This window comes from Hemiscyllium ocellatum, chromosome 19 (assembly GCF_020745735.1).
Source record: "Hemiscyllium ocellatum isolate sHemOce1 chromosome 19, sHemOce1.pat.X.cur, whole genome shotgun sequence".
NCBI lineage: Eukaryota > Metazoa > Chordata > Chondrichthyes > Orectolobiformes > Hemiscylliidae > Hemiscyllium > Hemiscyllium ocellatum.
The window spans coordinates 35470915-35487945 of NC_083419.1; the positions used below are offsets into that span (position 1 = coordinate 35470915).

The following is a 17031-nucleotide window of genomic DNA, read 5'->3' on the forward strand; positions in this document are numbered from 1 at the left end:
CTTCTGTGAAACATGATGTACCTAAGAAATAGTTAATGCACAGAATGGTTTTTGTGTGAGTCATAGAGCATGGCTGTAATTTACCTTTCTTTCTTACAGTAAATGATGGCACTGGGAAAACAACAATACCAATTTTTGTAACAGCATATATATTTTCTGTTTTCTAAGATTTTAGATTTTTACAGGATCTAACCCAAAAATATGATATTCAATGCACTAATGCACCCTACTCAAAGTAGAATAAATGCTTTTGTGATGACAGTTTTGTTTTCACTAATCTTGACACTGTGGTATACTCTCAATGATTTATCGCTTAGTAATTTGTTTTGTCAGACCAGTGACTTGCTGCTATTAATACGAAGAATATATTGTCGAGTCAGGCAGCACTGAAACAGATACTTTGATTCAACTTGACTGTGCCGACCAGAAAACCCAATCTGACCTAGTCACATTTGGCAGTGTTTGGCCCATATCCCTCTGAACCCTTTCTATTCACATACCCATCCTGATGCCTTTTAAATGTTGAAATTGTACCCACTGCCTCCACTTGCTGTGGCAGCTCATTTCATAACATGCACCATCTCTGCATGAAAAAGTTACCCCTCAGGTCCTTTTTAAATCTTTTCCCTCTCGCCTTAAGTCTGTGTCCTCTAGTTTTGGGCTCCTTCCCCACATCTCACCCCCCCAACCCACCGCCCGTCCAACCCTAGGATAAGGACCTTGCCTATTCACCACCGACCTTTGGAACCAATCTGAAGTCCGTCTAACCTACACTATTCCATTTTCATCCAGATGTCTATCCAAAGACCATTTAAATGCCTTTAAAGTTGGCAGGTCTACTACTGTTGCAGGCAGTGCATTCCATGCCCCTACTACTCTGAGTAAATAAACTACTCTGGTATCTGTCCTATATTCAACACCCCTCAATTTAAAGCTATGTCACCTCATGCTAGCCATCACCATCAGAGGAAAAAGGCTCTCACTGTCCACCCTATCTAACCCTCTGATTATCTTGTATGTCTCAATTAAGTCACCTCTCAACCTTCTCTCTAATGAAAACAGCCTTAAATCCCTCAGCCTTTACTCATAAGACCCTCCCTCCATACCATGCAACATTCTAGTAAATCTCCTCTGAACCCTTTCCAAAGCTTTCATATCCTTCCTATAATGCGGTGACCAGAATTGTATGCAATACTCCAGGTGCGGCCACACCAGATCTTTATACATCTGCAACATGACCTCACGGCTCTCAAACTCAATCCGTCTACCAATAAAAGCTAACACACAGTGCACCTTCTTACAACCCTATCAACCTAGGTGGCAACTTTCAGGGATCTATGTACATGGACACTGAGATCTCTCTGCTCATCTACACTGCCAAGAATCTTACCATTAGCCGAGTACTCTTTATTCCTGTTGCACCTTCCAAAGTGAATCACCTCATACTTGTCCGCATTAAACTCTATTTGCCACCCAGCTCTGCAGCTTATCTGTGCCCCTCTGTAACCTGCAACATCCTTCAGCACTATCCACAACTCCACCAACTTATGTGTCGTCTGCAAATTTACTAACCCATTCTTCTACACCCTCATCTAGGTCATTTATAAAAATGACAAATGGTAGTGGCCCTAAAACAGATCCTTGCAGTACACCACTAGTAACTGAATATCAGGATGACCATTTCCCATCAACTACCACCCTGTGTCTTCTTTCAGCTAGCCAATTTCTGATCCAAGCTGCTAAATCACCCTCAATCCTATGCCTCTGTATTTTGTGCAATAGCCTACTGTGGGGTACCTTAATGAAATCCATATACACCACACCAACCACTCTATCCTCACCCACCTTTCTGGTCACCATCTCAAAGAACTTAGTAAGGTTTGTGAGGCACGACCTACCCTTCACAAAACAGTGTTGACTGTCCCTAGTCCTTATTCCTTTCTAGATGATTATAAATCCTATCTCTTATAACCATTTCCAACACTTTACCCACAACCGAAGTCAGGCTCAATGGTCTATAATTACCAGGGTTGTCTCTGCTTCCCTTCTTGAACAAGGGACCAACATTTGCTTTCCTCCAGTCTTCTGGCACTATTTCTGTAGATAATGACGACATGAAGATCAAAGACAACAGCTCTGCAATCTCCTCCCTGGCTTCCCAGAGAATCCTAGGATAAATCCCAGGCTCAGGGAACTTATCTATTTTCACACTTTTGAGAATTGCTAGCACCACATCCTTGGAAACGTCAATCCCATTTGGTCTAGTCTAGTAGCCTGTATCTTAATATTCTCCTCGACAGCATTGTCTTTTTCCAGTGTGAATATTGACGGAAAGGGTCACTGTCACCAAAGTTCCCACTACTATCCTTGATTGGCCCTAATCTGACTCTAGTCATTCTTTTGTAACTCTCAAGCACCCTAACTGAGCCTTCACTTCTCTTCCTAACATAAGCCGCCTTCTTCCTCTTGACAAGAGATTCAACATCTTTTAGTAAACCGCGGCTCCCTCACTCAACCACTTCCTCCCTGCCTGACAGGTACGTATTTATCAAGGACATGTAGTAGCTGTTTCTTGAATAAGCTCCACATTTCAATTGTGCCCATCCCCTGCAGTTTCCTTCCTATCCTATGGAACCTAAATCTTGCCTAATCGCACCATAATTGCCTTTCCCCCAGCAGTAACTCTTGCCCTGCAGTATATACCTGTCCCTTTCCATCACGAAAAGAAACATAACCGAATTGTGGTCACTGTCACCAAAGTGCTCACCTACCTCCAAATCTAACACCTGTCTGGATTTATTACCCAGTACCAAATCCAATGTAACCTCTCTCCTTGTTGGCTTGTTGACATACTGTGTCAGGAAACCATCCTGAACACTTCGGACAAAAACTGATCCATCTAAAGTGCTCAAACTATAGTATTTCCGGTCATTTTTGGAAAGTTAAAGGCCCCCATAACAACTACATTGTTAATCTCATTCTTATCCAGAATCGTCTTTGCTATCCTTTCGTCTACATCTCTGAAACTATTCAGAAGCCTGTAGAAAACTCCCAACAGGGTGACCTCTCCTTTCCTGTTTCTAACTTCAGCCCATACTACCTCAGTAGATGAGTCCTCAAATGCCCTTTCTGCAACTGTAATACTATCCTTGACTGACAATGCCAAACCCCCACCCAGCTATTATCATCATCTCTATTCTTATTGAAACATCTAAATTCCAGAACCTGCAAAAACCATTCCTGTCCCTGCTCTATCCATGTGGCCATTTCGGAGACAACATCGAAGTACCAGGTACCAAGCCACGCTGCAAGTTCACCCACCTTATTCCGAGTGCTCTTGGCGTTGAAATAGATACACTTCAAATCACCTTCCTGCTTGCCGGTGAACTCTTGCGACCTTGGAACCTCATTTCTGACCTTATTACTCTCAACCACCCAGACACTGGAACGACAATTTAGGTTTCCATCCACCTGCTGATTTAATTTAAACCCTCCTGAAGAGCATTAGCAAATTTACCCCCCCACGTTATCGGTACCCTTCTGGTTCAGGTGTAGACCATCCTGTTTGTAGAGGTCCCACCCATCCCTGAATGAGCCCAATTATCCAGATATCCGAAATCCCCCCTTCTGCAACATCTCTATAGCCATGTGTTTAATTCCTCTCTCTCCCTATTCCTCACCTTGCTAGCACGTGGCATGGGCAACAGAACAGAGATGATAACTCTGTTTGTTTTAGCTCTAAGCTTCCCGCCTACCTCCCTGAATTTCTGCCTTAAATCCCCATCTCTCTTCCTACCTATGTCGTTGGTGTCTATGTGGACCATTACTTGGGGCTGCTCCCCCCCACCACCTCAAGGATCCCAAAAACACATTCAGCGACATCACGGACCTTGGCACCTGGGAGGCAACCCACCCACTCTCTCCCTATTCCTCGCCTTACTAGCACATGACACGGGCAACAAACCAGAGACAACAACTCTGTTCATCCTAGCTCGAAGCTTCCAATTTAGCTCCCTGAATTTCTGCCTTAAATCCCCATCTCTCTTCCTACCTATGTCGGTGGTGTCTATGTGAACCACGGCTTTGGTCTGCTCCCGTTCCCCCTTAAGGATCCCAAAAACATCATCAGAGACATCATGAACCCTGGCACCTGGGAAGCAACACATCAACCGTGAGTTTCTCTCCTCCCCACAGAACCTCCTATCTGTCCCCCTAACTATGGAGTCCCCAGTGACTACTGCTCTGCTCCTCTTCCCCCTTCCCTTCTGAGCAGCAGGGACAGACTCTGTGCCAGAGACCTGTGCCCCACTGCTTGCCCATTGTTTAGCCCCGCCCCCCCCCAACAGTATCCAAAACGGTACACTTATTGTTGAGGGGAATGGCCACAGGGGATTTCTGCACTGCCTGCCAGTTCCCTTTCCATCCCCTGACCGTAACCCATCTGCCTTTTTCTTGTACCTGTTTTTGCTCAACCATCTATCATTACTTTTTCAGCTTCTGCATTGATTGTATTAGCATCACAGACTACGATCCATATTCTACCAACATATACTTTCTGTGTTGTTGACAACATGATCAGTAATGTAGTAATGATTATTATGATGAATGGAAATTAGCTAGACACTGGTGATAGCTCCTGCCAACTCTTATTTGAAATGGTGCCTGCAATGATTTACATTCACCTGACCAGGCACAGGGCCGTGGTTTAACATCTCATCTGAAAGTTGACACCTCATCTCCCCTAATGGTGTCTGCCTTGGTTTTTATCCACCAAAGCCCCATAGTGGGACTTGAAGGCAGGACCTTGTGACTCAAGGTAAAGAGTATTATCAACTGAACCACAGCTTAATTGGACATTATGTGCAAACCATTGAGGAGGATCACGAAGTGGTATCATTTGTTAGCTCCTTTTTGAAGAAACCATGCAGCTCTGATACCTGGTTAAATGGGTCCAGTCAAGTTCCCCAAAGTTTCATGAGTTCCTCAGACAAGGTCAAACACAATTTTACCTTGAAGATGACAAAGGATGCATGAATTATGTCAATTAATAAACAAGCCATCAGGATATTTATAGCTTGCTCAGTCACAAAGTGCCAAATGAAATTGGAGGAAATTTTGACAGAATTCACTCCAGGGCAGTAAAAAGAGATTTTCATTTTAGCTATTTTTTATAACCTTCAATTATGCAAATAGTGTATCCTATTCAAATCTTAAGTGAGACAGTGGCATAGTGACAAGGTCATTGGACTAGTCACCCAAAACCCTAAGCCAATGCTCTTGGGGCATGGGTTTGAATCCTACCATGGTAGTGGGTGAAATTTAAATGATCTGGAATTAAACATTTAACCTAATAGCAACCATGTGGCCACTGTCAATTGATTTTTTTAAAAAAACTGGTTTACTAATGTCTTTTTGAGAACGAAATCTGTCATACTTACCTGGTCTGGCCTACATGGAGACATAGAACTGTACACTAAGGAAACCCTTTGGTCCAACTCGTCTATGCTGACCAGATTTCCTAAATTAATCTAGTCCCATTTGCCAGCATTTGGCTCATACACCTGTGGACCTTTCCTATCCATGTATCCATCCAGTACATAACCAGCTTTTCTTCCTCTTGACTTACTATCAACCATACCTTTATCTGCCTTTCTTTCTCTCTGGGCTCCATTTCCACCTATCCAATCACTCTTTTTTTTTTCCCCCCCTCTCCCTCTGTCTTCAGCATATATGTATCACCTTTTCCTAGCTACTATCTATTCTGAGGAAGGGTCATTGAACCCAAAACATTCACTCTGATTTCTCTCATCAGTTGCTGCCAAACCTGCTGAGCCTAATTTCTGTTTTTGTTTCTGGTTTGCTAATGTTGTTTTTGGAAGGAGATCTGTTAGACCAAAAGACATAGGAGCAGAAATTAGGCCATTCAGCCCATCGGTCTGCTCTGCCATTCAATCATGGTTGATATATTTCTCAATCCAATTGCCCGCTTTGTCCCCGTAACCCTTGATCCCCTTGATAGTCGAGAACCTATCTACCTTAATCTTAAATACACTCAATGACCTGGCCTCTACAGTCTTCTGTGGCAATGAATTCCATAGATTCACCACTCTCTGCTGAAGAAGTTTCTCCTTATCTCCATTCTAAAAGGTCTCTAAGGCTGTGCCCTCGGGTCCTTGTCTCTCTCACCACTGGAAACATCTTCCTAACATCTACTTTGACCAGGCCATTCACTATTTTGTATATTTAAGTTGGATCCTCCCCCAAACTTCTAAACTCCATCAAGTTTTGATGCAGAGTCCTCAAATATTCCTGATAATGTTAAGCTTTTCATTCCTGGAACCTTTCTAGTGAACCTCCTCTGAACATGCTGCAGGGCCAGTACATCCTACCTGAGATATGGGGCCCAAAACTGTGCACAATATTCCAAATGTGGTCTGACCAGAGTACTTAGCCGATCTGGCCGACATGAACTCCAGAACCACACTGATGTGATTGACTCTTAACTGCTCTCTAGGCAGTTTAGGATGAACAGTAAATCTTGTCCAGCCTGGCCCTGGCTCCTGGTCCCCCAAAAAAGGAAATGTAAGATTGTTCTTTTATTTCATAGTTTTTTTTCTCAAAATGTACAAGTTTTTGTCCAACCTTTGTGCATCTTGCCCGTTCACAGTACTAGTTTTGCAATTCCCCACATAATAAATTGTAACATTCTATTAGTTTTCCTTATTACTTTAAATGCCTGCAAGTTAACTGTTTGCAATTCATGCACAATACACCCAGATATCTCTGTATCTCGAATCTCTCGCCAATTAGATAACATGTTTTCACGCATTAAACATCTGCAAACTCTCCTTCAATGAGGCATTTAATTACTGAACCTAATCTTCCTGAAGACAAAAAGTGCTGGAAATCATAGCAGGTCAGGCAGCATCCGTGAAGGAAAGCTAATAGTTCACATCCAGATGACTCTTCATCAGAACTAGAATACAGATTCCAGCATCTGCAGTAATTTGCTTGAAACCAATCTTTCTTTTGGCTTGCATCAATTTTCCTTGCCCTTCCAAATGTTGCCTTAGATTGGTTTACGTTCTATGAAAAAATCATAGTCATATTTCACAACTTCTCAGGCATATCCTCAGAATGTTCCATGAACTGTGAATTTATATATCTTTTTTGACCCTTTTCAAACAAAAAAGCTTTTGTATTAACCAAGATTAGGAGTAGTTTAATATAAAACCAAGAATTCCAGATGCTGAAGATGTGAAACTAGACAGAAATTGCTGGTGAAAGTCAGCATCTGTGGAGAGAAAGCAGAGTTAACGTTTTGAGTCCAGTCAAATTTCCTCTATGTTTAAGTTAAGTTTCTTCAACAATTTCTGTTTTTGTTTATAAAAATTATTTTGTTCCATAATTACTGCTGAAAATTACATTCAAAATGTCATGCAGTTCTTAGCTAAACATGGATATGAAGATTTAAAGTAGGTATTAACGAAATATCAAGTGTTGTTGCAAACCTGGCTTGCTTGAAGATGCCTTTGCCTAAGGTTTTATTCTTTCATTTATTTCTTCCTTCCAAAATTGCATTTCATTTGTTAGATATTTCCCCATGCACATAACTTGCCTATGTTCCTCTGACACTCTTACAAACTCTTCAAAATTACTCTTGTACATCTGTATGCAGCATCAGTAAGTATAGCAATAATTCCTGCAGTTTTTTCATCCAAGTCATTGATATAAATTGTAATAAGTTGGAGCCACAGCAGTGATCACAATGGCACATCACTGATTGCATTGAATGATCTATTTTTGCCGACTGTTTCCTGCTGGCCAGTCAATCTTTTATCTCTTCCAGTGTGCAACCATCATAAACTTTATCGTCCACAAAAACCCTCGAAGCAGCACCTTATCATCACCTTCTGGAGACCTACGTAGAGTACATCCACTGGCTCCCCTTTATCCACAGTACTTTCTCAAATAACTCTAATAAATTGGTTCAACATGATTTTCCTTTCACGAAACCATGTTGATTCTGACTGAGTGCCTTGAATCCACTAACTGGCATGCCATAGATCTTTGATCATAGGTCCTAACATTTTCTGTATGACAAAGGTTAAATTTACTGACTCATAGTTTGCTAATTTTCCCTCCATCTCCCCACCTTTTGAATAAAAATGTTACATCATTTTTCTATCTAATAGAATCTTCTCGGAAACAAGAGAATTTCAGAAAACCTTCAATATTATTCTTAGAGTTCTGCCAAAATGTTATCTTGGAATCTGACTTATAAGGATCAAAATGTAAGGTGTTTGTTGTCCAAAACTGTTGCATCATCCTTTTTTTTTAGGTAAAGAGACCCATTCAATAACTTTTAGTTGATGTAATTAACTTTTAATTGTCTCAGCCAGTTTTCATTGTCAGGTTGTAATGAGCAAGCAAGTGCTATTTCAGGAAACAAATGTCAGGGAGCTAATTTCCTCCTACCTTGACTCCATCCTCTCTCCACTTATCCAGACCCCGCCCACCTATATCTATGATTACTCTGATATCTTCCACCATATTGACAATTTCCGGTTCCCTGGCCCTAACTGCCTCCTGTTCACCATGGATGTCTAATCCCTCTTTACCTCCATTCCCAACAGGATAGTCTGAGAGCTCTCAGCTTCTTGATCGACCAGAGGCCTAAACAATGCTCATCCACCACCACTCTCGTCTACTTGGCTAAACTTGTTCTCGCACTGAACAATTTCTCTATTAATCCATCTCACTTCTGCAAAGTCAAAGGAGTGGCTATGGGCACCTGCATGGGTCCTTGTTATACTCTGCCTGTTTACGGGATATGTGGAATGATCCTTGTTCCGGTCCTACACTGGGTCCCTCCCACAGCATCCTTTTATAGATTCACCAACAACTGGTTTGGTGCCGCTTCCTGCTCCCACCAGGACCTTGAAGACTTAGTTCATGTTGCCTCCAATTTCCATCCGTCTATAAATTTCACATTGTCCATTTTCAACACTTCTCTTCCTTTCCTTGACCTCTCTGTCTCCATTTCGGGGAATGAGCTGTCCACTGTCATCCACTACAAAGCCACTGACTCCCATAGCTACCTTCACTACAGCTGTTCATTCACCACATCCTGCTAGGACTCCATCCCATTCGCCCAGTTCCTTCACCTACATTGCATCTGTTCGGATGATGCCACCTTCCAAAACAGCATGACTGACGTGGCTTACTACTTCCATAACACTCTGATTGACAGGGCCCTCAACTGCATCTGACCTATCATCTATGCTTCTGCCCTTGCCCATTCCCATCACTCTCAACAGTGTAATCGAGCCCTCCCCCCGTCCTCCATTTTCATCCCACCAGCCTCCGCATTCAAAGAATAATTCTCAGCCATTTTGGACAACTACAACAGGACACCACCACCAAACACATCCTCCCCTCACTCTCCTGTCTGCATTTTGCGGGGATTGTTTCCTCCCAGCCATCGTACAATTACCGACAGCACACCCCCTCTCTATGGCACCTTCCCTTATAACCACAGAAGTTGCAACACTTGCCCCTTCTCTTCCTCCCTGTTCATGATCCAAGGGCCAAAACTCATCTTTCCAGGTGAAACAACATTTCACCTGTACCTCCTCCAATCTTGTGTTTTGTATTCACTGCACCCAATGTGACCTACTCTACGTTGGAAAAACTAAATGCAGACTGGGTGACTGCTTTGCGGAACACCTCTAGTCTATGTGTAAACAGGATACTGGCCTTCCCATAGCTGGCAATTTTAACATAGAGACAAAAGAGTTACACCTGAAATGTCGACCTCTCTCCCTTCCTGATGCTGTCTGGCTTGCTGTGTTCTTCCAGCCTCCTGTGGGTCATTTTAATACAGCATCCTGCTCACATCCCTACTTGTCTACGTGCTACAGTGTTCCAATGAATGGTCACAGTTGAGTAGATGAATGCAGTTGAAATGTGAGCTCATTCAAGGGACAGATACTGCCGGTCCTTGATTAAATATATACCTATCAGACAGGGAAGTAGTTGTTGAGAGAAGGAGCCAAGGTTTACTGAAGAAGTTGAAGCTCTTGTCAAGAGGAAGAAGAAGGCTTATGTGAAGATGATGTGTGAAGGCTCAGGTAGGGGGCTTGAGTGTTACATGTTAGCCAGAAAAGATCTAAAGAGAGGGCTAAGAAGAGCGAGGAGGAGACATGAGAAGTTGGTGAATCGAATCAAGGAAAACCATAAGGCCTTCTATTAGGAATAAAAGAATGACTAGACTAAGATTAGGTAAAAACAATGACTGCAGATGCTGGAAACCAGATTTTGGATTAGTGGTGCTGGAAGAGCACAGCAGTTCAGGCAGCATCCGAGGAGCAGTAAAATCGACGTTTCGGGCAAAAGCCCTTCATCAGAAATAAAGGCAGAGAGCCTGAAGTGTGGAGAGATAAGCTAGAGGAGGGTGGGGGTGGGGAGAAAGTAGCTTAGCGTACAATAGATGAGTGGGGGAGGGGATGAAGGTGATGGGCGGGGGGAGGGTGGAGGGGATAGGTACAAAAGAAGATAGGCAGGTAGGACAAATCATGGAGCAGAGGAAATGACCTGGGAGTTGCAGTGGGAGAGGGACTCCCTGAGATTCTTGTAGAGAGAGGAGGAAAACTTCTTCAAGGCAGGCATTAGGGCCAATCAAAGATAGTAGTGGAAAGTTGTGTGTGGAATCGAAGGACATAGAGGAAGTGCTTAATGAATACCTCTTGTTAGTATTCATATTGGAAAAGGGCAATTTTAGTGAGAATATGGAGATCCAGGCTATAAGAATAGATGATTGTAGTTGACAAAGTGGAGGTTTTAGCTATTTTGGAACATCTGAAAAAAGATAAAATCTTGGGGCCAGATGGGATTTATCCTCGGATTCTCTGGGAGATTGCAGAGCCTTTGGCTTTGATCTTTATATCGCCATTGTCGACAGGAGTAGTGCCAGAATGTTGTTCCCTTCTTTAAGAAGGGGAGTTGAGACAATCATGGTAATTATAGGCCAGCGAGCCTTACTTCGGTTGTGGGTAAGGTGTTGAAAAAGGTTATAAGGGATAGGACTTATAATCATCTGGAAAGGAATAATTTGATTAGGGATAGTCAACACGATTTTGTGAAGAGTAGGTTGTACCACACTGACCTTATTGAGTTCTTCGAGAAGGTGACAAAACAAGTGGATGAAGGTAAAATGGTTGATGTGGTGTATCTGGGCTTCACTAAGGCATTTGATAAGGTTCCACACGGTAGGCTATTGCACAAAATACAGTGCTGTGGGATTGAAAGTGATTTAGTGGTTTGGATCAGAAATTGGCTAGCTGAAAGAAGACAGTGGTGGTTGATGGGAAATGTTCATCCTGGAACTCAGTTAGCAGAGGTGTGCCGCAAGGATCTGTTTTGGGGCCACTACTATTTGTCATTTTTATAAATGACCTAGATGAGGGCGTAGAAGGATGGATTAGTAAATTTGCAGATGACATTAAGGTAGGCAGAGTTGTGGATAGGGCTGAACGATGTTGTGGGTTACAGAGGGACATAGATAAGCTGCAGAGCTGGGTGGCAAATAGAGTTTAATGCGAGCAAGTATGAGGTGATTCACTTTGGAAGGTGCAACAGGAATGCAGAGCTGGGCTGAGAAGTGACAAATGGAGCTTATTGTGGAAAAGTGTAAGGATAATCAACATTCCAGTCATAAGCCCTTCATCAGGAATTTTCCTTCTCCTCAGATGCTGCCTGACCAGCTGTGCTTTTCCAGCACCACATTCTCGACTCTGATCTCTAGCATCTATAGTCCTCGCTTTCTCGTATTTATCAGTCTATACTTCATTTTTACACATAGATCAAGAAGTATTACTCCGATAAATGGAAGCTGCTGAAAATGTGTTACTGGTAAAGCGCAGCAGGTCAGGCAGCATCCAAGGAACAGGAAATTCAACGTTTCGGGCATAAGTCCTTCATCCTGATGAAGGGCTCATGCCAAAACGTCGAATCTCCTGTTCCTTGGATGCTGCCTGATCTGCTGCGCTTTACCAGCAACACGTTTTCAGCTCTGATCTCCAGCATCTGCAGACCTCACTTTCTCCTCTGATAAATGGAAGTTGAGAAATCTGCAAATAACTGCTGACTTAATTGAATCTAACTCTGTCAAATGCAGAAAGAAACAGGCAGGTTTATTAATTTCAGAAATAGATAGTGATAAAGTAAATGACTGAACCTCCTTTCGGAAGTGAAGGCTTTTTGGTCATTGAAATTAGATTGAGCATATTATCTTCTTGCATTATGAAATCAAAGATAAAGTTATCGGCATGACAGTCATGAACAATGTAGTTTTTGTGTTTTTGATTGTAAATTTGTTTACGCTTGCTCGAAGTGCCGGATTAATTAGTCCTGGCTGTGGACTTGAAGGATAGTAAACAAATTGTAGAATCTGCAGGAAGCAAAGAGCTCCAAGCACGGAGTAGACATTTCAAAGCATTGTAACAAAACATGTGGCATTTGTGGAAACTAATATTACGACAGCTCTGAGACACAAAATTGACAACAAGCATATAAATGTTCATAAGATAGCAGTTTACTTACAACTTAAAAAGTCTACTATGTCAATTAAAATTGTATGTACTATACAATGGATGTGAAGTTTGATTCCAATGTTAAAAAGGTTATACATCACATATTTGCTCCTTTTATCCAAGGTTTATGCTCACTTTGGGGCACTGTGTTGTTTAGTTTGTGCCAGTGCCACCATTCAGTTGGCCAGGTGTTCTGCTCTACCTGTCAATGTTTAATCACTTCTGACAGGATGTTCATCTTTTTGGAGCATGACAATAACTGTTAATATTTTTGACAATTTTGAGTAGAGTTAGAATCAGCCCATGCTATTTGTACATTCCCTTGTCTCTGCGGCAATTAACATATAACATATCTTGTTGATCTTTATCTTGTAATTAAGTACTTCATCACAGCTTTTTAAAGTACAGTTGGTCAACTCCCTTCTTTCAGGCCTTGCTGTAAAATTTTATGTTTAATAACTGTTGGATCATCATTTTAACTGCAAAAACGAAAACACATGTAGCCCTTATCTGTTGTGTCTTTGAAAAGCTGTATATGTACAGCATTTCCTGTTCTAGTTTTCAGTAGTATGTTTGGTTTCTGAATTTAAATTATCTAGATTTTGATAGCCATCTTGCTTTTAATTATTTTTAATAATATTTCATATCCTGCATTTTAATTAACTATTAGGCATCTGGACATTTTCTTAACTGTTAATACACAGATCTGCAGATTTATGCAGTAATTCCTATTCCTGATAATCATGAGATACTGCAGAAAGAAGCTATACCTGACCATATTAAGAGTTTTTATAGAGTCAACAATATCTGGAGGTTCAGATATGATAGACCATTTCACAAAGGAATCAAGGACAAAGAAAACGAGTTCAAGGTATGCATTTTTCTCATGTGAATACCACAAATGGAAATTTGAATATTTATATTTGATGTGGTTCTGTTCGCCAAGTTGGGAATTTGTGTTGCAGATGTTTCGTCCCCTGTCTTGGTGACATCCTCAGTGCTTGGGAGCCTCCTGTGAAGCGCTTCTGTGATGTTTCCTCCGGCATTTATCGTGGTTTGTCTCTGCCGCTTCCCGTTGTCAGTTCCAGCTGTCCGCTGCAGTGGCTGGTATATTGGGTCCAGGTCAATGTGTTTGTTGATAGAATCTGTGGATGAGTGCCATGCCTCTCGGAATTCCCTGGCTATTCTCTGTTTGGCTTGTCCTATAATAGTAGTGTCACCTAGACGGAGGACGAAACGTCTGCAACACAAATTCCCAGCTCGGCGAACAGAACCACAACAACGAGAACCCGAGCTACAAATCTTCTCACAAACTTTGAATTTATGTTTGAGTCGACCTTGATCTTGATGAGAAGTAAGATGCAGTGCTGGAGAAACTGAGCAGGTCTGGGTGCATCAGCTATTGTTGAGAACTGCTATTCTGAAGAAGAGGAGCCATTAGACTTGAAGCATCAAGTCTATTTTTTTCTGTTCCCAAATGCTGTCAAACTTGAGTTTCTCCAGACGTTGTGCATTTCTTTCAGATCACCAGCACCTGCAATGATCAGCTTTGTTTTTGATGCTGATAAGAATTGGTGATTTTGAATAATGGCCACCTACCATTTAGTTAGTCATGGAGTCATAGTCTTGGAGATGTATAGCATGGAAACAGACCCTTCGGTCCAACCCATCCATGCTGACCAGATATCCCAACCCAATCTAGTCCCACCTGCCAGCATCTCGCCCATATCCCTCCAAACCCTTCCTATTCATATACCCATCCAAATGTCTCTTAAATGTTGCAAGTTCGAGGGGCAAGTTTTCATCCTCCTTGTTGCATTAGTAAGGAAGCAAACAGATGTGAAAATTCATGCTAGTTTGCTGGCACCATCCTGTTCCCTGGCCAATTTCAAGGCATGGTCAAGGCCTGAAGAGCTACCTCCCCATATGTAGTGGGACACCAATCAAGGGGAGTAAATGACCTGGTAAGATCAATTGCCATAAACCAACCAAGTCATACTGCGAGTGCTTCTTCACACACAGATGCCCCTGTGAATAGGTCCCACTTCCACAATAGCAATTTTGACATTTTATTTAATTTTAAGGGTTTAAACATTTCTGAGAAATGCACCCTAATGTCCTCAACGGATAGAAATCTGCCCTCCTTATCTGGTCTGGCCTATTATGATTCCAGACCCACAGCAATGTTGAGAAAACTGCTTTCTGGAAAATTGGTGTGGGCAATAAATGCTAACATAGCCAGTGATGGTCACAAGTTATGAACAAATAACAACTCTCTCACTTACCTGAAATGGCTGAATGCTGTAGCCTCAGCTATATGCTGTCGCCATTGATCCTTGAATTACAGAGACCCCCTCGGTGTCATTATTTGTATGGAGAGCCTGCCTGTTGTCCTTAATTGGACAATTCAGAAAAAATCATTACTAAATCCCATACAATGCAAATCGGGAAGCCAGTTTGACCCTCCTTTCTGCTCCCAAAATTTGCCCTTGAGTTTGAATTTGGGACTTAATTGCTTCATTATAGTCTTCTGTTAATTCGGTGTGAAAATGCTAAGACTGAGACATTAAAAAAATGTTCTTGACATCAAGAAGTCTTAATTAATGCATACAGAGTGGGTTTTAACATTGATTTCAGAACACTTAATTATTTCCCTCTCTCTCATTATTTTTGTCAGAGTCTGTGGGTTGAACGAACTACTTTGACATTGGTTCAGAGTTTACCAGGTATTTCCCGCTGGTTTGAAGTGGATAGACGGGAAGTGGTGAGTTCAAGCATTCAGTTGTAAATTTCACAAAAATGTAAAAAGTGCTGCAAAATGACAGATGTCTTTTTTTTAAACTAAGTTTAGGCTACAGCATTTTTAATTAAAAACAACAAATAAGAGAAACATATGCTATTAGACGGTTCCCCAGATATGATACTTTGTGTATCTTTGAGAAAAAAGCCTGAAATTCATCAGAAGTCTGTTTCTAGGTTGAAATGAGTCCACTCGAAAATGCAATTGAGGTGCTGGAGAACAAGAACCAACAACTGCGAACCCTAATCACTCAGTGTCAGTCAAGACAGATGCAGAATATCAATCCCCTGACCATGTGTCTCAATGGAGTCATTGATGCAGCCGTTAATGGAGGACTTGCCAGATACCAAGAGGTAAGCTAGAGTAGTAGTTGTCAATCATTTGCATCTTAGGTGCCACCAAACATTTTGTCAAAAAAAACCCTGACCCTACTTTGATAAAAACAAAACACCACTTTTTTTCCAAAAGTGGTGGCACTGGAAAAGCACAGCAAGTCAAGTAGCATCAGAGGAGCAAGAGAGTGGATGTTTCGGGCATAAGCCCTTCATCAGGAATGTGGAGAGGGCAGGGGGCTGAGATAAGTAGAGGGGTGGAGCTGGTGGGGGGGGTGGGGAAGTTATGTGGGAAGGCGATAGGTGGATGCATGTGGGGAGTAATTAATGATAGGTTGGTGGGGAGGGTGGAGTGGACAGATGGGAAGGAAGATGGACAGGTGGGACAGGTCAAGCGAGAGTAGGAGGGTTAGATCTGGGATGTGGTGGGCGGGGGGGAGATTTGGAATCTAGTGAAGTCGATGTTGATGCCCTGTGGTTGTAGGGTCCTGAGGCGTTCTTCCTTCAGTTGGTGGGTGGCTTGGATTTAGCAGTGGAGGAGGCCTAGGACTTGCATATTCTTGGGGGGAGTGAGTAGGAGGGGGAGTTGAAGTGGTCAGCCAGAGGGCAGTGGGGTTGGTTGGTGCATATACCCCAGAGAAGTTCCCTGAACCATTCTGCGAGTTGGCGTCATGTCTCCCTGATATAGAGGAGACCACAACGAGGGCAACTATGAGGTGGGTGGATGTGCAGGTGGATGTGACCCTTTGGGGCCTCGGATGTAGGTGAGGGGGGAATGGTGGGCACATGTTTTATAGCTCTTGCAGCGGCAAGGGAAGATGGAGAGTGGGTTGGTGGGGAGCACGAGCCTAACAAGGGGGTTGCGATGAAATGGTCTCTGCAAAACACATATAGGGATGGGGAGGAAACATTTCATTGGTGGCAGGTCTGACTATAGTTGGTGGAAATTACAGAGGATAATGCGCTGTATCTGGAAATTCATGGGGTAGAAGGTGAGAACAAGGGACTTCTATCTTTGCTGCAGATGTGTAGGAAGTAGAGGAGATGCGCTGGAGGATATTGTGGAAAGGGAAACTGTGGTCCTTGAAATTGGAGGACGTGTTAAATCCTGGTGTGGATTTGCTCGTCTGAGGAGTGGATTTGCTCATCCTAGGAGCACATATGGTGGAGGTAGAGAAATTGGGACTAAGGGATTGTGTTTTTACAGGAGGGGATACAGGAAGAGGTGTAGTAAAGGTAGCTGTGAGAGTCTGTGGGTTTGAAATAGATGATTGCTGGACATGGAGATGGAGAGGTCCAGAAAGGG

The 17031-nt window shown here is 42.5% G+C and overlaps 1 protein-coding gene across 1 annotated transcript in view; it reads left to right on the forward strand.

The window, feature by feature from the left end:
* Window positions 1-17031, forward strand: part of dock4 (dedicator of cytokinesis 4) — a 458861-nt gene that overhangs the window by 383136 nt on the left and 58694 nt on the right. Inside the window, exons 40-42 of the mRNA XM_060839361.1 lie at window positions 13298-13464; window positions 15271-15357; window positions 15570-15746. Coding sequence (XP_060695344.1) covers window positions 13298-13464; window positions 15271-15357; window positions 15570-15746 — 431 coding nt within the window. The remainder of the gene's footprint in view (window positions 1-13297; window positions 13465-15270; window positions 15358-15569; window positions 15747-17031) is intronic.